Source organism: Melozone crissalis, unplaced genomic scaffold, assembly GCF_028551555.1.
Source record: "Melozone crissalis strain CALT ecotype California unplaced genomic scaffold, PUWL_Pcris_2 ptg000005l_1, whole genome shotgun sequence".
NCBI classification, from domain to species: domain Eukaryota; kingdom Metazoa; phylum Chordata; class Aves; order Passeriformes; family Passerellidae; genus Melozone; species Melozone crissalis.
Window position 1 is genome coordinate 4,329,815 of NW_026535783.1, and position 24,562 is coordinate 4,354,376.

General features: G+C 42.1%; 1 protein-coding gene across 1 annotated transcript in view; it reads right to left on the bottom strand.

Annotated features, from left to right (window-relative positions):
* Nucleotides 1-4,395, bottom strand: part of LOC128942611 (coiled-coil domain-containing protein 171-like) — a 55,061-nt gene extending 50,666 nt beyond the window's left edge. The window contains exons 1-2 of the mRNA XM_054285179.1: nucleotides 4,305-4,395; nucleotides 2,009-2,190 (exon numbers count right to left, since the gene is read on the bottom strand). Coding sequence (XP_054141154.1) covers nucleotides 2,009-2,190; nucleotides 4,305-4,395 — 273 coding nt within the window. The remainder of the gene's footprint in view (nucleotides 1-2,008; nucleotides 2,191-4,304) is intronic.
* Nucleotides 4,396-24,562: the final 20,167 nt, after the last annotated feature.

Genomic DNA, 24,562 nt, shown 5'->3' on the forward strand with positions numbered 1-24,562 from the left:
ATGACTCCACTCCCATGCCTACCTCAGCATTTTCACAGCCATTTATAAGTTCAGAATTATGGCTTGTGACCTGCAGTTTTTCCGGGAAGGATTTGCCTACATGCTCAGAATCCCACTTCTCTGCACTTATTAAGACCACAATTAAATCTCCTTAGCTTTCATTTTGTAACTCAGAATAACTAAAGGAGATTTAAACCAGGCCTGTAAATACACAACACAAAAGACTGCAGTGTATGCAAAGTCATAATTTATAAACCCAAACATTTCTGATGTTCATCTGACAAGTTTAAATGAATTCAGCTTTCAATGCAGTCAAGCCCAGATGTAAGAATTTTTATTTCCTGTAATTTTATAACTATCCATAACATAACTCTAGGGTGATGGGCAGGCGAACAGCTACAAAAGCAAAGTGGAAAAATTTAACATTTTTATTACTGAGGCAGGTTAGGGTTTGGCACCTACCAGTGAATCAGATTTTCATTTCAGTTAGTTTTGAAAGTCCTGAAAGACTTTTGAGTTCAGTGACATCAAGACTGAAACCCTACAGCTCACTCTGGCCTGTTTAACTAGATGTATTCATGGCAATCTTAGTCTACTCATGCTAATTACATTTCCTACAATTTTGTATCTTTAATGCATTTACCAACAAAACCCCTTCCTCTACAACCACTGTCAGAGAACACTGCCAGGGGACTGACAGACAACACAATGTCCTGAGCCATACACTGCTCCTTTTGTCCTGTTTCAAGGACAAACATCACTCGACAGAGCATGGCATACTTTTTCAATGCTGATTTTTGATGCAGCATTAAACTCTCTGAAGGTAGCTCCTATAAAACACTGTACACAACAGAAGGCAATACCCTTCCAGAGCCTCCTCAAATTAACTCAGCCACTTCTGTTGGCCAGAACTCAGAGCTTACCCTGCTGCCCCTGGCAACTTAAAAAGGAAAACTCTACATAAAAGTGGGCTTCTTCACCTCCGATATCCTGCCCAGCTTTACAAGGATCAGCATTGAATAAAAACTGGTTTGTGTTTCTGTTGCAGTGTGTTATAATATCCTGTTTTAAACTTCCGGGTCCCTTCCCCAGGTGTGCCAATACCTCTCTCCCTTCCCCCTCGCCCCCTTGCTGAGTGAGTTCTGTCAATCAGGCTTAACATTCCAGCATGGCCTCCTATGGTTGGTCACTTTCAAAGGATGCCCTTCAAGCCTGGGGATCATTGGCCTGTCTAGGTGTCCCTCGTCCCTTGAGATCCTCCCCCTCCCACCTGGTTGGTGGCACACCTGTCCTTTCCCTTCCCCTCCCCCGGAGCTTAAAAGGGCAATCGGACCATGTGCTCAGGATTCTGTTGGAGCTGTTGCCAAGATTCAGACCTCTGTGACCATGGAATAAAGCTCTGGATATCAACCCTCCACCAGAATCCGTCTCCTTTCTCTTCACCATAGCCTGAAGCCTTCTCTCCTGAGGTAAACGGAGTTCCTAACAAGCCTGGACTTGTTCAGCTGCCCAGCTGCAACCACCAGCAAGCTAAAGGTGTCTCTGGGGTGACACACCACAGTAGCCGCCTTTGGCCCAGCAGCAAGGGTCAGACTGGCCCAGGCACAATCTACCTGGTGATATTGGGATTCATATTCAAATATTTTGGCGCCCAAAGTGAGGCTTCATGTTTCTGCTTGTTTTGAGAAGGACATCAGGTCCTGTCCACAAGCTCCTCTGTTTTTCACTACCCCTGTGTACTGATAATTTGGGTTAGGTGTTTACCATGACAAACAGGCACAACACCTTCCATCAAAGCCCCAAACCAGCATTACACACTAAGTGTAATAACTTCATAATTCTGTAACTTCATTACTTCTGTAATCTTCAGTATCATTCTGCAGTATTTAGCTATTTGGGGGATTTTTTTCCCCCTTAAACCAGAAAACCTCCAACCCACCCCACACTTTGTACCAAAAAATTTTCAGCCAGCATCTCATGGAACTTTCCATCTATTAATACATCATACCTGAAAAGCCATTTCTGCTTCAGCTTTTTCTCTAATGAGGAATTCTAGCTCAGCAAGGTGTACTCTGTGGATGTTATCCTTCTCCACTGCACATCTTTGTTGCTCTGCTTGAAGCTGCCACTGATCACTTTGAACTAATTTCTCAATCTCTGATGCTTTTTGCTGATGTTTGTCATTGATTACTGTTGTTTACAAAAAAAAAAAAAGAGAAAGAGAAAAAGAAAAATAGCACTGAAAATTAGCATGTTCAGAAAAAAAGTATAATGAACATAAGTTCCTCTGTATATTGTGATATCCTGTGAAACACTGGAACAGTAACACTTCCAGTTTCACTACAGAGAAACAATCACATTTTGTGTTCCTGCAGCAACTTTCACACAAGGACATAGAAATGCTTTGGAGATTTCTACAAGTTTCAGCTCTTCTCCCTTTGGAAAGGAATAAAAATTCAACTCTTTCAAGTGAGGCCTCTATAGCATAGGGAACTTAATAACTTAATTACATTTTTCTGCAACACTTGGCTAGCTTATTTCCAAATATTTATGAGATACTTCAGTCTGTAGCAATTAATTTCAAGCTCATTTTAAGTATCAATAAAGACAAACACCAGCCACATGAAAATGATTCTAGGAAAACCTTAGGCAGGTTGGGCTAATGAGCAAAGGCTTAGCTTTTCTGGGGAAATTTACTGCTGCTCAAGAGAGTTAAATCTTCAGCCCAATGGTTGCCCCAAGATAGGGAAATACTGGATCTACTTCTCTGTTAAAGCGTAAATCCCAAGGAAGAGCTCTTTTCCTAAAAGCAGTTTTACTAGGAACTTTGCTTCATTTCACAAACTCCGTCAAAATATGTTGATTTTTTTTATGTTGCTGAGTACAACTAGCTATGTTGGCATTTATGTGATCACCACTTTCTAATAGATTTTTACTTCAAATTCATCCCATTCTTCTGAAATTTCTTCCTAGATGGAGAAGGCTGAGAAAACCAGAAGAGACATGTTGGGAAAACACAGAGAATTTGTGGACACAATGATGGAAAAGACCTGTCAGATGTCAGGAATCGAACCTCAAGAAGAACAGCAGAAAAACACTTTGGAGAGGATACTAAAGAAAGGGCACAAGTGAGGTGCTCTGTCCAAGAAGTTAAGCTGAGATGGTGTCAAAAACACCACACGAGGTGAGCAAGGCTCCAAGAGACAAGGAAGAAGAAGCAGTAAGTTAAAAACTGAAAAAGAAATGAGAAGCAACACTGCAACTATTTGGCTTTGACATTTATCACAATGAAAACAAAACCGGGGGAAAAAAACCAACAAAGAACAGAACAAAACAAAACTAAACTAACAAAAAAAACCCCAACCAAACAAAAAACAGCTTGAGAAATTTAAACCAACCAAGATTTTTGTAATTTGTGTGTTCTCCAAATGAATGAAAGTGCAGAATTCTTATTATCTTTTAAAAAATATGGCAGTGTAAATGCACTTTCAAGTTTCAGAGTCTCCTTCCATCCTTGTAAGGTTACAAAGTTCAGGAGTGCTCCAGTCTTTTCAGTGAACACCAAAGATTCCCAAATACATCTCCTGTACTGAATTTAAACAGCATTTTATTTACTTAGGTAACAAAAAAAAAACCAAGCAAACAAACAAAAAAAAATCTCCCCAGCTTTTAAGAGTGAGAAATCTCTTTCTGCTTGAGAATAATTAATAACTTAAGTTTCTGAATGCAAAACTAGTAGGGGAAAAATGTGCAGGTAAAACCATTCTTTTCCACAAACTAAACAAAACCAAAGATGAGATGAAGAGGCCAGATATGAGCAACAAAAAGCTAGAAATATCTGAAAAGGTGAAAGAAAAAAGCAGCACGATGAGAACTCCTGGGGAGAAAGACAAAGCTTTTTGGAAAGAGTGTAAACAAATAAACAGGGTTTGATTTTATTATATTTTCCCCCTGAAAATAAAAAGGAAGAACTGCTGGACATAGTGATAAGCAGGATGGGGAGAGGGATTCCTTAATTACAATTCTGTACACACTGAAGGAAGGAATAGCAGAAGGTAAGGAGCAAGAGAAAACAAAGGTATTGATAGGCATAGCAGGTTATATTTAATTCATACGAGACAGCAAGGGTTTTGCAAACTCTTATGAGCCTATAGAAGCAGATGAGTAAGACATGGGAAAATAAGAAAATAAGAGACTTTCAAAGAATGCTGTAACTGTAAAACCTTGTGCAATCTCTGCTTTTTTAATGACTTGGGACTGGTGTATCCTCTGGCCATGATTTTTTTTTTTTTTTTGAAAATTACCTTGAAGTTCCATAACTTTGGTTTTTGCATCACACAGTTCATCCTCTGCAGAATACAGCTGTAAATTAGCTTCTTTTCTAGCAAATTTCATTTCACTCTCCAGATTTTGATGAAGAAGTTCTCTTTTCTCAAGTTCCAACCTTAATTGCAGTATTTCTTTTTCATAGCGAGACATCTAGAAAATAAATATTTCAGAGATTGCATTCACAGCTGCCATCTTATCCCATCTGATTTTTAAATACAGTCTTGAAACCACACATTTTAGATACTTTTATTTTTTTTATGCAAACTGATCCTGTTCCTAGATCATTTTCATGTACCTTAAATGTACCTCTCTGTTTTTCCAAACATGCTCTGCCTTAAGAAAATAAAAGCTACAATTATATTCCACAGGCAGTTTTATGGTAACTGTATTTAGCAACTAGAAAAGCAGTTGTATTGGGATATTAGATTATCAGACACCTAGGAACTCACTATGTAAACACAAACTTCAGTCCAATGATGTTCGGCAGTCAAGCAGAATGCTATTAAACACAACAAACAAAACAAAGAAAAGGCTTCAAAAAGGACTCTTATCTGGTGTAAGAAAGATAGTCTAGTCAGTGCTGCCAAAACTAGACCCAGGAAACCACATTCAAGCCATTAGAACTCAAGAAGGTGGAAAGTAAAACATGAATTTCTTCAGAACATCTACAAAGCAGCAGCATCCTTCATGCATGCCCCATTCACAGGAAATAATTTAGCCCCCTTACAAAGGTTTTCCCTGATGCTCTTGTGGCAAACTGGTACCTAAATGAAGTAGCAGTGAGAAAATGCTTCATTAAAATTTTCTTTCGTTTGAATTTTATTACTGATATAAGTAACAATTCTGCTCTTATCAGTTTTTTAGGGGCATCTGGTGTGGATGCTCATTCATCTCTTTCCTATTAAATACAGCCAATAAACCAAGTTTGTTGCTCCCTATCCATTTGTTTAAGGATTGCTGCTTCTTACACAGGGCTTTGCCCTTGTCCTGACCCCGTTGCTCCATCAATGGTGGGGTGATTCTGTAAAATGGACCCCTGGAATTACTGGGATTAAAATACTCAGACAAACAGACAAACAAACCACATCTTATGCTGAGAATTCCAAAGCTGGGGGTGCAAAATATTCTCCTGCATGGTTGTACTGTTGTGTACTGCTCAGGTTTCTTACACACACCTTCAGCTCTTAGCAATGACACTAAAAGTGATATCAGTTCCTAGGGACAGGCATGAGATATCTGTACAGTGCTACTTTGTTATTTTCCAACTTCTGAATGTGATTTTTACTCACCTGATGAGAGGATTATTTCAAGGAAGCAAATTGCATTTAAGGAAATTAATTTTATTTTTACCCGTAGAATAAATTACATTTATTCTAAGGGTAAAATAAAGCAAACAAACAAAAAATCTCCTTACCTCTTTAAAGCGTTGATTGTTTAATTCCAAATTTGTTTTCTCTAGACTTTCGAGTTTTCTTCTCAGATCTTCAACAGTGTCCATTTCCATTTTATTTAAATCCTGATGCAAGGATACCTCTTGTAACTGATTATCTGAGCTGAAAAATGTGTTTTGAAAAAACATGAGCATTCCTTTGAAGTTTTAATGCTTCTTTATTTCCATTCCACAATCATGGGTCCAGAGTTTTAAACCTTCACGTAAGTAAAATTATTTTGTGCAGTTTTCATCTTGCTATTGCTCTTTGAAGAAAGGATTATATAGAATTGCTTATTGTGCAAGATATGAGAGATGTGGCAGCAGGAACTTAAAAGAGAGATTCACTTTGGATTAATAAAGTTGATTTAAGCATAACATATTCATTATTATTTTTCAGTATCTTTGTTTCCAATAATGAACTTCCATAATTTTTGATAATTAACTTCCAGGAGGCTTAGAAATGTAATTCCAATTATGTGAGTTAAAACAACTGCAAGCTTTTTGTCTCCACAAAAAGTCTCATTTTTTAACATTAGTTACCATCTCAAAACCATCTCTGTCACAAAACAAATGCACAGATGTGGGAAAACCCTTTCTTTTTAAACTTTGTCTTCTGAGATACATACATTCAAACCACAGACATGCACCTGATCACAGACACGACACAAATTGAAGGCTTAGTCCTCCAAACTACCCTGTTTCATCATAATTTCCACTACTATTTTACTTAAAACAAAATCTACTTGGCAATTAGCAGAATCAGCCCTCAAGCACCACAAGCAATAACAAAAGAGTCAACACCAAGTTTCTATATAGAAAGTGAAAAATTTATACATATGATATATAAATTTATACATATACATACACACATAAATATATATAGATACATATGTATATGTATGCATATACATATAAATAGTTACATAAAAAACCTATTTATTAACCAGTTAAATAATTTAAAGTGAAATTATTATAACTTCAAACTGGAAAACTTTTCAGTTCTTTCAGTTCTTGAATATCAGTGTTCACATTCTTTTAAATACATAAGACCGCAACAATTATTTTATCCAGACAAAAGTGCAAGAGTTTATGGGCAGTAAATGTGAAATACACTGATAAAAGAAACATGATTAAATTAAGCACTAAACTAGTATCATATAATGCAGAAATGTAAATACTAAAATACCTTTGTCTGCATGAAGTATTTTTTACAGAAGTAATACTGTACTGCCATTTAAATATTAGATCTTTCTAAATAAAAAGTCACCACTTTACCCCTAGATTTGTGTACAGTTAACATTTTTCATGACCAAAAATTTACCTAATGACATATTTTTCTGTATTTTTTTTTTGTCTGGCCAAAGAGACACAAATACTATCAATAAGGGGATCTGTAACTTAGATTAAATCTTGCCTTTAAAGACATTACTATTCTTAAAGAAGGAAATTTCAATTTTAACTGCAGACCATAAATATTTTATAATTGAAAAAATAGTAACTATTTTCCCATTTAAAAACAAGACAGACATTATCTGTCAGATCAGAACAGCTAGATGTCATCAGGAAATTGTTCCATAAGGTGCCGTCTTCTTAACACATTTTATATATTTAATAAATGTAGAGACAATAATCATCAAAACCTGCATGCACTGCATTATTAGTGCTCAGTACTTACTACCAAAGCCATACCCAAAGCAAGCAACATGAATCAAAGAGCAAGAGATCAACAACAATTAAAATCACTATTTTTAGTGCAACTCAGCTCCTGTAGTAAGAAGATTTGGAAATAAGTAGAACCCAAGCAGCTAGAGCATCTGTAAGCTGAATAAAATCTTGTTTGTGGACATCATGTAATAGGTTTGAGTGGCCCTTTTTTCTCTCTTTCTGGGGAAAACACAGAAGAAATAAAGGCAAGTAATATCATTCAGAGATGATGAATAAAGTACCAGTCTCAGCTGAAAATAACTAAAAGCCAGACAGCACCAAGGGGGAAAAATGAAACCCAAACTGAAAACTGGGCAAGACTTGGTCCAAGAAAAAGGGTTATGGAAAGGGTAACCATTTATTTGGTGTGTAGGCAGCAGGGGAGTAATTTACCTTATTTAAACCTGGTGAGATGTAATATTATTTTCATGGAGACCACACAGAATGGAAGCAAGAGAAAAATGACTTTTTGTAAAAACCTTTAACGCTTTCATTAAATTACATTGGTTTGTGTGGCAGTCAGAGCTAAAGAAATCTGTTTCTTTCAGCTCTCCTATGAAATATCCACCAAGAAAAAAATCATAATGGATAGGCAAATTAAAACTTAGAGGAGAAACTAACTATCCAATAAACTATTCTGCTTAACTGAATCTGTGGGGGGGCTGTAGGGGAGAATTAAAAAAAACCCAAAACCATGCCATGCACAAATTTTGTGATACCACAAGGATTAACAAATTAAGGATGCCATGGAAATCAAAAATATGTATTGGAGCATTAAAACAGAGAACATAATATTAGGTACTGGCAAAAAAAGCATTAGACTCTTTTTGAAATAGCATTTTATGCACAGCTTCTGTGCATAAAAATCGCAATGCACTTGGTGGAAACTTAAAGATATATATATCAGAAAACCCTCATTTTTTTTCTTAGTATAGAACAGCAACAACAACAAAAAACCAAAAAACACTCCCAAGAAACCAAAACCAGCAACCAAAAAAAACCCCCAAACCAATGAAAACAAACAAATGAACAAAAAATCCCCCAGCCAACCAGTGTCAGAACTGTTGAACTATTGCTTATGTTGCCCCCTTCATTTTGGTTGTCTGCTTATACATTTTCAAATAAAATGGAAACTAGCCTTAAGGATTTTTGTTTCTGTGATACTTTCTTTAATTGTCACAGCATGACCAGCAAGTGCAGTACTTTATGAAAACTTTCTACTACCACTTCTAGGAGATTTTTCCTCCCATCTTCATTTAACAGCTACAAGTGTTACAACCACAAAGCTGTCAGAAGATTCAGCCAAAGGCAAAACCACACAAAGTCCCTAGAAGGTTTCAAAATATGCACAATTTGCAGCCTAACAAAATTCAGAGAATATTTTCTACTTCCATTTTCATATATTAGTAGTTCATCAACTCTTGATTTTGAGCTGAAATACATTTTTTACCAACTACAGCTTTTAATAAGATACCATTTTTATTAAGACATCATTTTTGACAGGAATTTAAGAGCTTTCAATAAAGCATATGAGCAGGTGAAATAGCTCCTGAGTTCTACATCGCAGAAGGTATTTTGTAGCTCAAAACCTAAATTCTCAGTTTTCACTTCACAAGCCCACTGCTTACAGTCAGCATTGACCATTGCAGAAAAGCAACTTTTCAATAGGTTCAATTCCACAGCTGGCAGAAAATGCAGAGTAGTTTTGCAATTGAGAGGAATGTTCTTTCATTTACTACCTAGGAGTGTAATTTTGCTAAACTTCTGCAGCTAAGGGAGCAGACTGCAGTCTGATTTTCTAACCAACTCTGTATTTGTGAAATTTTGCAGTTCCCATAGAACTGGCAGTTTTGTACAGACTAAAGAGAGACAAATTGCTTGTGCCAAAGATCAAACTCTTATCAGGTTATAAAACACAGGGGTCATGATAAGATTTAAAGCCAACCTCTACCACCCCAATTAATTTGGAAAATCCTCCTGTGCCTCCTGGGCAGTGTTCCTGCTTGCTGGCAGAAACTGTCTCTACCTCCTGATGACTCTATGACAGTTTGCATCTATCACACCATATCTGGTTCTTACTCAACCTGAATTGTATCATTTCAGGCATTCAGAAAATAAATAAGCCAAAAAAGCAGGAATTAAACTGCTAGGCTTAAAACATCCAGAACTGGACCTTACCTAATAGGTTGACTGGAAGCGACATTGTCTGAAGGAGCTGAACTCATGGTTTCCAAACTGTGGTTTTTTAAAGTCTATAAACTGTGGAGGATTAAGAACACAGTTAACCATATAGACTTTTACTCAATGAGCTTCAAAGATTAGCTTCTTCTATCTCATTAAACTATCAAGGCATCTAGCAGAGACATGCTTTGCTTTATTTGTCAGCCTACTAAAATATTGATTTTTTAAACCACTCATACTACCATGTCACATGAACAATTACCACAACTGCAATTTGACATCAGCTTTAGGAAATAGAATTGTACTGCTATTCTTCTAAGCCTGACTATTGTAGAGAAATAAATATGTATATATAGCACTATATCCACTGTCAGAGTTTTCAGAACACCAATACAAAAATATTATCTTTGCATAGATTGAGCTACATTCCTCCTAAGCAGATTACAAACTCTCTGCTTCTCTTCAAAACAATTCTATACAATTCTAAGGGAGATAAATGAAGGTACTGTGATTTTTCAAGTAGATCAGATATCCAAGGTTGCCTGCCTAATAGAACACTTGCTATGTTAAAGGCTGCTAAGTCTTTCACAATTTATGCAGAATTTTTGCTTTAAGATGTAGCCCTGAAAACGAACAAATTAGTTTTTCATAACATTGTTCTTTTTATTATTGCAACTTACACCAAAATCTCATAATGAATGGGAAAAAAATTTGTAGTCTCATAACAGAATCAAAATGTTTTCTGTCACATCCACGTCATTCTGAAGTTTTAAAACTTCTTTAAATTACTCGGAAGTCACATAGTGGAAAAGAAAAAACCAAATCTGCAGAGTGTCACCTGAGAATGCTAATGATTTTGAATATGCAACATTCCTCTGTTAAAATATGTATCGATAGCTCACTAGCATACAAATGATAAATGAAAAAATTTCACTTAGGAAAAAAAAAATTCCAGTGCCATGGAGCAGCTTGTGGGAGCTCCAAAATTAACCAAAACAGCAGAGGAAGTTTTTGCTTGGGGAATTACGTTTGATGTGTCACTAAAAACTTGTGTCAGTTTATTCTTGCAAACTTCCGAAGAGATGCTGAATACTTCCCAATAGGCCCCTGATTTAGATGTGAGGAATAAATTCTCCTCAGTGAGGGTGCTGAGACCCTGGCACGGCGTGCCCAGAGCAGCCGTGGCTGCCCCGTCCCTGGGGGTGTCCCAGGTCAGGCTGGACAGGGCTTGGAGCAGCAGCCTGGGACAGCGGAATGGATCCCTGCCCATGGCAGAGGGTGGAACAGGACGGCATTGGAAGGTCCCGCGACGTTTGAAGGTGATGAAGAACACTCGAGGATAAACCCAACCGTGATCTTAAGGGGCGCCAACTTAAACCAGGCAAAAGCCCCGACCTATAACAAACCCGCAGTGAGCCCACAGAAACTCACCGGAGTTCTGCAGCTGTCCCGATGGTGCTCGCCCTCCAGCGTGCCAAGCTGGGACTGCCGCAGGAAGTCCAGGGGCCAGGCGGAGCCCCGGACGGGAATTCCGCGGCAGCCTGGATACGCGGGGTGATGTCACAGCGCCCCGAACCCAGCGCGGGGCTCCCGCCGCTCTCTGCCGCCTCCAGAAATGTCTAAAGGCTTCAAAAGGGCTCCCGACGGTAAAACGTAACTGCGGAGAGCCAAAAGGACCGACTGACACCACAGCCGGGCTGATGTGCGTGTCCCCGGGGCAGCGGCCAGGTTATGGGGAGGAACAAACAGGCAGAAAGTTCTGAATGTCTGTGGACAGAATTCAGAGCAGGGGCTCTCTGGATCACGGAAGCACATCTCCCTCCATGAGGAGGGACTTAGGGTTAGGCAAAGGCTCTTGTGAAACCTCTCAAGCTGAGAGATTTCAAGCCCCAGGTGTGTCAAAAACCAACTGAATAAAACCCACTCTACAGTATCCTGGGAAAGCGCTTCCTCCTTCTCTGAGCACTGATGTGTTTTCTGCAGCTCCGGTTTTGAAGTTGCTGTTAAATTGTCTCTGTCTGCACACTCAGAGTGCAGATGATTTAACTATTTGCTGGCACCAGCTATGGTATCCTGAGCTTTTTTTAGGTTTTGTCTTACGGCACACATCCATCAGGAGACCCAGGATATATGCTTCAAGACTGAAGGTTTTAATTGCAAGAGATAAAAACTCCACAACATTCCACACTCTCTGGGATAACTCTCAAAACTTCATTTCTTGCTTGTGACCTGATCTCTGCAAATGGCTTTCAGCCATAATTTTGTTAATTCTATGTCATGTAGTTTTAAAGATACCGTGCCAAATGAAGTAAGGGGGGGATGGAGGGTGTCTTGTGTGTTGTTTCATTTTTTCATAGTTATTTCCAAGAGATTTTAGTGCACAAGGTTGTGATTTCAAAACTAGTTTAATTAGTTTGAAATCACAAAACTAATTTGTGATTTCAAACTAATAATAAAAGTAGAGAGTAAGACAACAAACTAACTCCATGGACAAATCACACACAAGTAAGATTTAAGCTTGGATATGTGAAATAAAGATTGAGTTATAAAATGCAGACTTTCTCACAGTTGTCTTCTATTTCCTTTGGTGAAGAGAAGTCGTCAGGTCCAGTCCATGGCCATGCTCTCTGTGTCATCATTTAAAGTTTCATACAAGGCTTGGCTTTTATCTGCTTCTTCACTGGAGTGCAATTCTAGTTTTTTGTTTGACTCCTGTGGCTGTTACTCCTGTTCATTCAAAAGTGATTGTACCTGATGCTTCCAGTGTAATGCATTATTTAATTCTCCTACACTGTCAAACCTCTCATGTGTGATGAATCTTTGCTGAAGAATATTTAATTGCTCTCACAGGCTCTGGGCTTTGTCAACTTCTTTTTTTCATCTTACTGAAATTCCATTTGAATTCTGCAAGTTGTAGGTGTAGGGAGTGGTGTTCTATCTGTGCAGCATGAAGCCTTCTTGCAAATTCAAATATTGCCTTCTGCAAGTATGATTTTCATACTGGACAGTCTATCACACAATCCACACTCCAGACAAGGACTTTTTCTCCAGATCAGTGGTGCACTTGTTGTGGGCTTGTGGAACTGACTAATGGAACATTTTTACATTCAGCTTGTCCATAATTTCTGAAAAGGAGTTTCTGGCTGCACCTATTTTTAAATATCCACAAAGCCAGGACTTTGGTTTGTTAACAGCATTCTGCTGTTCAGTCATGGAACTGATTATTGCAGCAGGGAAATTAACTGAAGTTAATTTAATTAACTGAGTGCTTCAAAGCTGTCAATTTCTTCATTTTCACAAACCGGCAGATTATGCCTGTGTTTGGATTCTCCTACACACACTTGAAGTCCAGTGCCTCCTCTTAAGCCCTTTTGTCCAGGTGAAAAGGGAGCAAGAAAACTGGGCTAAAACTTTAACTCTTTTAGCTGCCAAAACTGCAATCACAGCTCCTAGGAACACATCAACCAGGCCTTTGGTTCTTCTTTTCCTCAGCCTTGTTTCATCTTGTTTGTTTTCCTCATCAGCATTAATAGGGAGAGCATTAATTAGGCTCCTGATTTTCTGTTCCACTGATTGGTGGATGTTGACCTGGTCCTGGAGAGAGTCTCCTTGGGAAGACATAAGCACAGAGTAGAGAGGACACAGCCATACCGTGCTCCTTTTTGCCCACTCCTACTTGCTGCAGTCTCTAAATCCCTTTTTTAATTGCCTGCTAACGTCCTGGAGATTGCCTGAAGTTCATAAGTAAGAAGAATTAGAAGCTTATCGAAGTTTTCTATGCATGGAGAGAAATAAAAAATGCCACCATTAAGCAAAGGTGCAAATAAGGAAGAATAAAATAAAGAGCAACTTCCCAGCCACTCTTGCATACAAAATAGATGAGATTTTGTTTCCACAGCAAGACCCAGCTACTGAGGATGTGGAAGGCAGCAGATCTGTTTGTGGCAGCTCACCATTACTCTGGAGCCCAGCAATCACATGCCTTGACTATCATGGACATCCTGTAGAAAGAAAACATGCCAGAGAAAATAATTTTCTTCCAGAGGCCACTCTGAATTCTGCAGGAATGATGATGGTTTGTTTTGTTCCGAGCCAGTTAGCCAGTGGGAAGAGAAATCCTCATGAAAGCATGGTAGTTATAAATTGGACAAATTGGGACTGATTCTAGGAAGCTGAGTTTTGAAGCATTCAGCAGTTTACTCTCCATCCATCAGCTCCTGAGGCATGGACATTGCACAATGAACCACAGGGGGAGAATTGGAACAGAGAGTTTGGAGATTTCAGGGTTGTTACACCAAGCAAAAAACGCTGGAGGGTTTTTAGCCTTAAATCCCGCGGCTGAGAGCAAAACCTCTTACTTAATAAACCTGTTATTCTCCTTTGCTTTTGGGAATTAAACTTCTGTTGCAGCCAAGGATTTTAGAGACATTTAACCCTGACTTGAATTTCCCTGGGAAAGGAGCTGTTCTCCTTGCTATAAATCATGCCCTGCGTGCTGTCATCACTGTCACAGGTGCTGGTATGGGAGAAGATGTCTTTGGGTTTGATCTCATCAGCCAGATTTTCAGCTGCAAAAAAGCAACTTAAACATCACTGCACACTGCTGAAATTCGGGATGCAGTTTTTTAAGTTGTAATAAAATGGTAGAAGTTTTTGTCAGAAAATAATTAATGTCTCTCTGACTCGAGATATCTATCTCCTGTAGGATAAAAGCATAGCTTTAGAAAACATGAGTGTTTCTAATACATCATCTTCTGCTTTCTTGCCTTCCTTCTCCAGAGTCTCACAGCTGATTTTTTTTTGGGTGTAACCAGATGCTCATCCCTCTCCTTAGTCTTGTAATTTGGTTTGAGCATCTCTGGGGAATAAGAGGCTACATTTTGCTCCCCAAAATGTTCCACATGGTGCTGCACATCTACAGTGAGCTTGCTTTGGGGTGATGCCTGAACTCCTCCAAAACTATCCAGGTTCATGCTTGGTGCATCAAAAGCCATTCTTCAGCAGAGCCTGAATGAGGTCCCTGAGAATCAGCTACAGAGATTCCAAAGGGCTGGGATGAGGGGCTCAAAACCCACCCACAGAGCCTGGGGACACCATAGAATCCCTCACAGCAAATCTGCTTGGAGCTGCCAGGACTGAGCCTTGCAGCTGACACAGGGCCCCAGAGCACCTGGAGCACAGCCCAGGGAAATGCTGCAGCTGCAATCTCCCTCTGCAGGAAGAAGGACAACCTCTGCCTCTCCTCAGCTGCCATCCCTCTGACATCAGCTCTGCCGCCCTCTACCTGAGCAGAAACACAATGAAAAAATTTCCTCAACAAACCATCCCTTGTAAAAGTGGGCAAGATCATTCTCATAACTCATTTGGTCTCCAGGCCTCGAAATGTACTGGGAGCTGTGACAGGACTGCAGGAGGGACATTGACCTCCTGCCACAATTACAGAAACTGCTGAATGGTTACAGAATTGCCCCAACATCTTCTGCAAACTCCTGGAAATTCTTGACCATGGCTCTGCCTGGGTCAATCCCCATTCAATGTCACTACCAACCATCTGAGTCCACCAATATTCCCTGCCTCCCACTGCTTTCAGCAGGAAAATTGAGTGAAGCTGGCCTGATCTTCTGTGTTCACAACTGGGCCCCACTCTCTGGTCACACTCCTGGCTTGAGTCCATACCCAGCAGAGCCTGTGCTGGACAAGAGAGCAAACCAGAAAAGTCAGAGATGCAGATGGGGAAGAAAAACCTCAAACTGACATTTGAAATAAGCACTCACTCAATAAGAAAATGGATTACACGCCCACAGCTCCACATTTCTGCAGGAGAGAAGAAGGGAAAAAGGAGTGCAAAGAGCAGGAGGGATTGTGCTCACTCAGCTCATTATCATGCTTGGAGCTCCATCTCATGGGTGCTGGCCACCAGCAGCACTGGCCACTGGCCAGGGGGCCTGGAGGCCACCAAATCTCTTGGGCATCTGGGCTCTCAGAGCCATGGACACGCTTTCTGGTGGCCTTTGAGTTAGTACTTTTTAGTGGCATCCACTTTGCATTTCTCAGCATTAATCTCTCTTATGTCCCTGTTGGAGTCACTGATGGGCAAAGCTGCTGCTCGTCTGGCAGCGCTGTCTGTGAGCTCCTCCTGTTTTGCCATGGCTCAGGGCTGCTTTGTCTCAGCACAGCAGTGAATGGGAAAACATTTGTCATCTTTGAGCTGAGATGTTGCTCTGATCCTTCCAGCTCCTCAAGATGTGGGCCTGGCACAGTGCTGGTCAAGGCACAGGTGAGTGCAGGGAGCCAGGCCAGGGCTTCAAGGGCAATGGACAATGAGAAATGAAGCTGACTGCATGCACAGCTGATAATGAAGAATATTTTGGAAAGGGTCTAGGTGGCTACTTTCTTTAGGGCTTGGTTGTCAGCCAGACACATCTCTGTGATGTGGTAAAATGAGAGCTCTGCTTTTGGGGAGTATGTGAGCTTTAATGTGTGAGCTTTGCTCCAGCATCTTCTCCAAAGACTATTTCACCCAGGGAAGTGTTGCCAGATGCTGCCAGCTGAATCTTTCCTAGGTGTTTGCCATTAACTTCAGTTTTAATTAGAAAACTTTAGCTTCTGCACATTTATTGGCGCTGTAAAGGGATGGCTTTTATTTTTTTTTTAGATTCTTTTTTCTTCTGTAAATAGCTTAGCATGGATGTGTTGAAATGATCCTTAAAGAACTAAGCCATTTTAGCTTGGCTGTACTTCAAGAATATTCACCGTCCAGAGGATTAAATTACACCTTTTGTTTCCCAGGGTAGGGTTTCTTCACTTTATCCATAATGCTCACCACTACTGTTATGTTACTGCCTTGAACATCAACTCACATTTTTACAACACCTTTTATTGAGAGATTTCCTTTGCAGGAAATGTGCATTGGGCAGTCCATGACACACTGTGTTTCTCCAGCAGCTTTCCACTGACCTCTGCCCCATCGTTATTCTTGATGCACACACCTGACAGAGGCTCCATCCAAGTCTCTCATGGCTTTGTCCTGGTTCTCTCTGAAGAAAAGGCTGTAGGTGATGTGCTACAGCACCATGACATTTAGGGTGGACTATTTCAGAGCTGACATACGAAGAATGGAAATCTTGGGAAGGTCTGAGTCTGACCCGGTGCATCCGGAAGGATCAGAGCAACATCTCAGCTCAAAGATGACAAATGTTTTCCCATTCACTGCTGTGCTGAGACAAAGCAGCCCTGAGCCATGGCAAAACAGGAGGAGCTCACAGACAGCGCTGCCAGACGAGCAGCAGCTTTGCCCATTAGTGACTCCAACAGGGACATAAGAGAGATTAATGCTGAGAAATGCAAAGTGGATGCCACTAAAAAGTACTAACTCAAAGGCCACCAGAAAGCGTGTCCATGGCTCTGAGAGCCCAGATGCCCAAGAGATTTGGTGGCCTCCAGGCCCCCTGGCCAGTGGCCAGTGCTGCTGGTGGCCAGCACCCATGAGATGGAGCTCCAAGCATGATAATGAGCTGAGTGAGCACAATCCCTCCTGCTCTTTGCACTCCTTTTTCCCTTCTTCTCTCCTGCAGAAATGTGGAGCTGTGGGCGTGTAATCCATTTTCTTATTGAGTGAGTGCTTATTTCAAATGTCAGTTTGAGGTTTTTCTTCCCCATCTGCATCTCTGACTTTTCTGGTTTGCTCTCTTGTCCAGCACAGGCTCTGCTGGGTATGGACTCGAGCCAGGAGTGTGACCAGAGAGTGGGGCCCAGTTGTGAACACAGAAGATCAGGCCAGCTTCACTCAATTTTCCTGCTGAAAGCAGTGGGAGGCAGGGAATATTGGTGGACTCAGATGGTTGGTAGTGACATTGAATGGGGATTGACCCAGGCAGAGCCATGGTCAAGAATTTCCAGGAGTTTGCAGAAGATGTTGGGGCAATTCTGTAACCATTCAGCAGTTTCTGTAATTGTGGCAGTGTTAGGAATTTCGCTGACTAGAGACTGGAAAAGTACAAGGCCGTGGCTAATGCCAAGTCCTGCACCTGCAAGATGGTGTGTCCTTGGGCCTAGCTGGGTATGATAACAAGTGGACAGAGAGACGTGGGAAATAGAGAATGTAGGCCCAAAAGAATGAGGAAGAGTTGATGGTATAGTTTAACCAATAGATCGCTTGGCTTACAAAATATTCATAAGGTTATTACTTGCTGTATAAGTGTCTGATGCTCTCTTCAATAAACAGAACTTGCTGATGACTCATATTGAGCCCCAAGTTTTCCCTGCACCCGACATGGCAGGAGGTCAATGTCCCTCCTGCAGTCCTGTCACAGCTCCCAGTACATTTTGAGGCCTGGAGACCAAATGAGTTATGAGAATGATCTTGCCCACTTTTACAAGGGATGGTTTGTTGAGGAAATTTTTTCATTGTGTTTCTGCTCAGGTAGAGGGCGGCAGAGCTGATGTCAGAGGGATGGCAGCTGAGGAGAGGCAGAGGTTGTCCTTCTTCCTGCAGAGGGAGATTGCAGCTGCAGCATTTCCCTGGGCTGTGCTCCAGGTGCTCTGGGGCCCTGTGTCAGCTGCAAGGCTCAGTCCTGGCAGCTCCAAGCAGATTTGCTGTGAGGGATTCTGTGGTGTCCCCAGGCTCTGTGGGTGGGTTTTGAGCCCCTCATTCCAGCCCTTTGGAATCAGTTTGGAGAGGTGATGTGCCTCTGGCTGGCACCGTGAATCTGGGCCCTGCTGGGTTTGGGATCAGAAGGCCCCAGCTCCAGCAGTCTCTACTCTAAATGCCAGCATTTCAGTAGCATCTGCCCACTGTCACTGATTTCATATTCCTTAATGATGAGGAAGATTCTTATCTGTTTTGTTCATGTTTGAGTGATGCAGAGCGAGTACTCGACCTCAAGCAAATCTAAAATTTGGGGAAGTAAAACACATAAAATATGCCATAAATAAAAATGGTACATTGTCTCTGATCACAAGGCCTCTGCTCTACTACAAGTGGGTTTTTTTCATTCACTACCTGCCTTTCACCTTGTGACAGGCTGCCAAGTGGCAGGGTTACCTTTCCTGCAGGGATTTAAAAACTGTATAAACATGGTGATCCAGGACATGGTTTAGTAGTGGGCTTGGCTATGCTGGTTTAACAGCTTGAATTGAGGATCTTAGGGGGCCTCAATGATCCTTGAGGATCTTAGAACCTCAGTGATCCCATGAGTCTGTGGTTATACATTGCCCAGTAAAACACCATGGATTATATCCATTTTACTGTGGAGGGAGTTACATTTAGGAATGGGGAAGTAGAGGACAAGAAAAAAATGTTTTCAGCTGGAGGGAAACTTGTTTGCCATCGAGAAATATGAAAGGATGGAATAAATCATGGCATTGATGAACCTAGGGAAGTCAGGGGGAACACTTCATGCAGCTAATGATGAGGTGGCAGCCATCCTCATTTCAAGGTCATGCTTTAATTAGAAATTAAACATATGGCCTAGACCAGCTGAAGAAAAAGGTGCTGTGCTTTTCCTGCAAGAGAGCAGTTCCTTCCATAGGTCCCAAGGCAATATGAAAATTACAAAACAGCTTTTCAACTCTTCACAGTAATATTGTTTTTTTCCCTCCATTTAACTGATGGTGAAATCAAGACTACTATTTTAACTTGTATGCTGCAATTGTTGCACAAATAGATAAGATGATTTGTTAAGTAGAGAGAGCAAGAGGTTTTCATGCTGATAATACATTATTATTGACAATTTGATGCTTTTATCAAGTAATGGTAATCAACCTTTGCTTGCTTGATAAATTCATAGCCCAGAGTGTTGATTTTATCAAAATCACCTTCGCAGTTAAGGGTGTAATTTTCTGCTGGTAAAATGAAGGATGTTCTCAGGAATTTGTAATTGTCCAATTATTTGGTATAATTTTTTTTAATGTTTTAACATGTTCCATGAGTTTCAAGGCAGCTTGAGTGCTCTGCATGGTGTGTCAGCATGCTGAATACGAAGGCACCTATCAGTGTTTTTATTATACACAGTCTTCTTGCTAACTAGGAAAATAAGGCCTGAGGGTGTTTTTTATTGCTGGCTGTGAAAAACACATCACATTTTCTCACACCAGAACAAAAAACAAACATTACCCAATTCCCCTTCCACTTCAAAAACGATGTCATTTATTAGTCCCTACCAGGGGACAAAGTGATGCCCAGTTAAAAGAGTTCTGTGTCACTCAGCGGGGACAGCTGCCACCAAAAATGTGATGATTCTGGGTGCAGTGTTAACTCTGATACCACTGATGCACTGCGTGTCTATCCAGAAATAAAGACTCTTCTGATAAAGATTGCAGCCCCGGGGGAGGCTGGCGCTTCCCCAGGGCAGCAGGAAGAATTTGCTGACAGCATGGGCACTCCCATCAGATCAGCTGCTGTCAAGTTCAGCAGCAGCAGAATGAGAAGGGACTGGCTTGCTACAGCCAGCTGCAATGCACAAAGTGACACCAGCAGCACCAGGAAACCCTTCAACCAAAACTGAGCTGTGAGCTGCAAAGGGGAAACTTTTCTTAATTTACATCTATTTACCAGCTTTGTATACTTAGAAGCTGCTTTCCAGCCTGCCTTTCTCCATTTCCACCCCAGCTTTTCCTACATTGCTACCTGAAACAGCAAGGAATGCACCTAAGGGTTTGCAGCTGAACAAGATGAAAACCAAACAGCCATCTGAAATCCATGTTTTCCTCTGCTCCCATGCTTCCTTGAAAATATTACTCCTGTGGTAGGTTGTGCTCAAGAAATAATACCCTGTACCTGATAATTGTAGTAGATGAACTTTGTCACTATGAAAAGACTCTCTGGGTTTTAGCAGAGAAACGAAACACTGATTACACACAGTGTTTTGTACCACCAGGAATTCAGAAGGCCAAAACCCCCTGAGCAGTGAGCAACAAGTGTTGCCTGGCAGTATCACAGATATGTTTTTATTCTGAATGTTTTTATTCTGAAAGGATCCAAGCCAAAGAAAGCACTAGAGGGCACAGTTGCAGGAGAGCAAAACCAACCAGATTTGGATTGCAATGAAACACTTGACACACTGATGAAATTCCTCTGTGATAAATTAATGTAAATCAGGCTTGGAAGGAACATTCTCATTTCAAAGTTGGCTGGACGACCAGAACAAAATGATAGCTGACAATACAGCAAACTAGAGAGTGATGGTATAATACAATGGCACAGGGATAGGTGTCTGGAGTTGCTGTATTTTAACACCCTCATCAATGATTCAGAAGAAGAAACAAGCAGAGAGTAATGAGATTTGATACTTGGGAGGATTAGTTAGAATTGGTGAGAGCTGCAAATTATTGCAAAGCAACAGACAGCAGAATCACAAGCACAGAAAAGCAAAAGGCACAAAGCACATGGGTGGAAAGCAAAATTTAATAAAGAGAAACCTGGGGGAATTGCAGGCAAAGTAAATATCAATCCAGCAAGAGGAAACTTAGGAAAGGGTAACATGGGAAGTTATGTCAGCAGGAGAGCTGACAAGTTATCACAGACCAAGCTTTGCTGTAAAGATGCTTCAGGGACATCTGCAGTGCCCAGCGAGGAGCTCCAACACCTCTGGCTCCTGGCACCATACTGGCAATTAATTCCCACCATCGTGCTCAACCTGCACATCCCTGCTGCAGCTGGAATTCAGATGAGAGTAGTGGGAAAGGAGCTGGGTAACTCAATCTCCAGGAGAAGCCTGGAAGTGCTGCAGCCTCACTGCAGTGGAACAGATTGGGAAAGGCACAGCTTTGAAAAGACGGTGGGGAAGCATAGGAAGGAGGCAAAGGAAAGCAAAAGGCAGCTGAGAACATAAAAACCACAGCTTTGTCTGCTGAGCAGGGAAGATGGGACCTTTCCAAAGTATTTGGGCCATGGTGTACATGGAAATTCCAACATTTCAGAACATAAGGGCAGTCTGAGTAAATTGCAATGACAGAGAAAATCTATGAAATCCCCTTAGTGGAGGGACCTCTCTGTTCAAAACTGCAGATTGCTGTTGCAGAGGAGCAGCAAAGGCAGTGAGGATTATTCTGTGTCTGGGCAGCAGTGGGATGTAGGTTTCTCTGCCTGTCCTGAGCAGAAAGCAGACATGTCAAGGAAGCTGCTGAGCAACATCCAGAGAGAAAGAGCTCTGGAAGCTGGCAGCTCCCAGCTTGGAGCCTTTCTGTTAAGAGCGGAAGAAAGCAAGTCATTCACAGAATCCCAGAATCCCGGGATGGGTCAGGTTGGAAGGGACCACAGTGGGTGATCTTATCCAAGTCCCTGCCCCAGCAGGGTGACCCCAGAGGATGTGGCACAGGATTGTGTCCAGGTCCTGGAATATTTCCAGTGAAGAGAAACTCCACAGCCTCTCTTGCAGTCTGTTCAGGGCTCGGTCACTGAACGGGAAGGAGTTCTGCCTCATGTCCAGCTGAAAGTTCCTGGGATCAGTCCCTGCCCATTCCTCGTGTCCCATTGTCCCTACAGAGCAGAGCCTGGACCCTGCTCTGCCCCTCCCTGCAGACAGGGACACCCAGGGTTGAGGCCCCTCTCAGCTGGGGCTCCTCTCCAGGCTGAGCAGCCCCAGCTCCCCCAGCCTTTCCTGGTGAGGGAGATGCCCCAGGCCCTTCCTCACCCCCACAGCTTGGGCTGGCCCTCTCCAGGAGCTCTGTGTCCCTCCTGCTCTGAGGATCCAGAGCTGGACACGGCCCTCCAGAGGTGCCTCCAGGGCTGGGCAGAGGGGCAGGATCCCTCCCTGACCTGCTGGCAATGCCCTCCCAAGGGCACTCCAGGATCCCCTTGGCCTCCTTGTCCCCAGGGCACTCTGCTGGCTCAGGGACAGCTCTTTGTCCCCCAGGAGCTGCAGGTCCTTCTCTGCAGAGCTGTTTGTGCTGGTGCTTGGGGTTATTCCTGCCCAGCTGCAGGACCCTGCATTTCCTTTTTTGAATTTTGGCATGTTTCCGACATCCTTGGCTAGATTTAATTCCAGATGGGCCTTGGCTTTCCTTGTCTCATTTCCACTTACTCTGACAACCTCTTTGTGTTCATTCCAAGTGGCCTGACCCTGCTTCCATCTCCTGTGTATTTCCTGCTTACTGTTGCATAATGGCAGGAGTTCCTTGTTCATCCATGCAGGTCTCTTGCACCCTTTTCACTCTTCTTCTTGCTTCATCCAGCTCTGGTCTGCTCAGTGCTGGCACTGTCATACAAATCCTGTCTGCCAGCTGTTTCCTGCAGCCAGCTTCATCTTGTTCCAGGAGTGTTTATCAGGATAAAGCCAAAGTTTTTTCTAGCAGAGGAAAGCAGTGCTGGGAATTCATGTATTACCCAAAGCCAAAAAAAATCATAAATAACATTTCAGTCTGGCTGAGGCACTTCTGGGCAACCCTATTTGTCAGCAGCACTACTGAGGATATGCCAAGCATTACCCCAGATCAGAAGGTTTTTGAACAGCAGTCACACAGATGTCACAATGAGCTATTAAACATGATATGTATAGGAAGATGACTCAGCCTTCCCCTCTTCAGGGTAAACAATAGGTGATCCTGCCCCCACCTGTGTTATTTTTCTGGTTAGCTGAAGTGCTACTGCTCATCTAACAAGAGTTTTTTCCAATATATTCATGACAAAAGCCAATGTAGAAAATAATGTTACCCCATTCCACAATGAGGAATGTCACCTCACAAACAGAGACACAGACAAGGCAGAGGTTTTTAACACATTCTTTACCTCTGTCTTCAGCATGGATGATGGAACACAGGAGTTTCAGTGCCCTGAGCTGGAAGACCACATTTGCAAAAACAATTCACTCCCATCTCACCCTTATGTGGGATCTGCTGCTCCAACAGGATCCCTACAGGTCTGTGGGGCCTGATGGGATTTGTGTGAGAATCTTCAGTTGCCAATGTCATCCCAAAGCCTGCCTCAAGGATTTTTGAGCAGTCAGGAGCTGGAGAGATCCCAGCTGCCTGGAAGTGGGTGAACATTGTGGTGATTTTCAAGAAGGGCAAGAAGGAAAACCCCAGAAACAACAGGTCTGTCGGTCTCATTTCACTGACTGGTAAGATCATGGAGAAGATTATCTGGGAGGTATTGAAAAACACCTGAAGAACAATTCCAGCATAGCTTTATGAGGGGAAAGTCCTGCTTGCCAAACCTGATTTCCTTTTACAATAAAATACCTCCCCTTGTGGATCAAGGGAAACCATCTAATGTAATATTTTTGGATTTCAGCAGAACTTTCCATACTGTCTTTCCCAGGATCCTTCTGGACAAAATGTCCATCCCACAGCTGGATAAACACATCATGTGATGAGTGAGCAGCTGGCTCATGAGTTGGGAGGAAAGAGTTCTAGAGAATCAGGTGACATCAGAGTGGTCACCTGTCATTAGTGGGGTTTTTCAGGGCTCCGTCTTAGGGCAGGTTCTCTTCAGCATCTTCACAAATGGCCTGAATGCAGACCTGGAAGGAACACGAAGTCTGACAACAGCATTAAGCTGAGAGGAGCTGTTGTCTGCCTCAAAAGAAGAGAGGCCCTTCAGAGGCCACCTTGACAAATTAAAGGGCTGGACAATCTCCACCTGTGTGAAATTCCATGAGGGAAAGTGCTGGATTCTGCACCTGAGATGGTCCTGGAAATCCTGTTTGATGGCCAGCAGGACACGAGCCAGCAATGCCCTGGAGCCAGCAGGGACATCCCTGTCCTGGGGACACCAGGCCCAGCATGGCCAGCCGGGCCAGGCAGGGATTGTCCTGCTCTGCGCTGGGCCGGGCCGGCCTCACCTGGAATATTGGCTGCAGTTCTGGCATCAGAACATAAAAAAGGCATTAAACTGTCAGAGACCAAAGGATGCCATGAGGATGTTGGAGGGCCTGAAGATGAGGAGTTTTTGAGGACCTTGGTGTGTTCAGCTGGAGG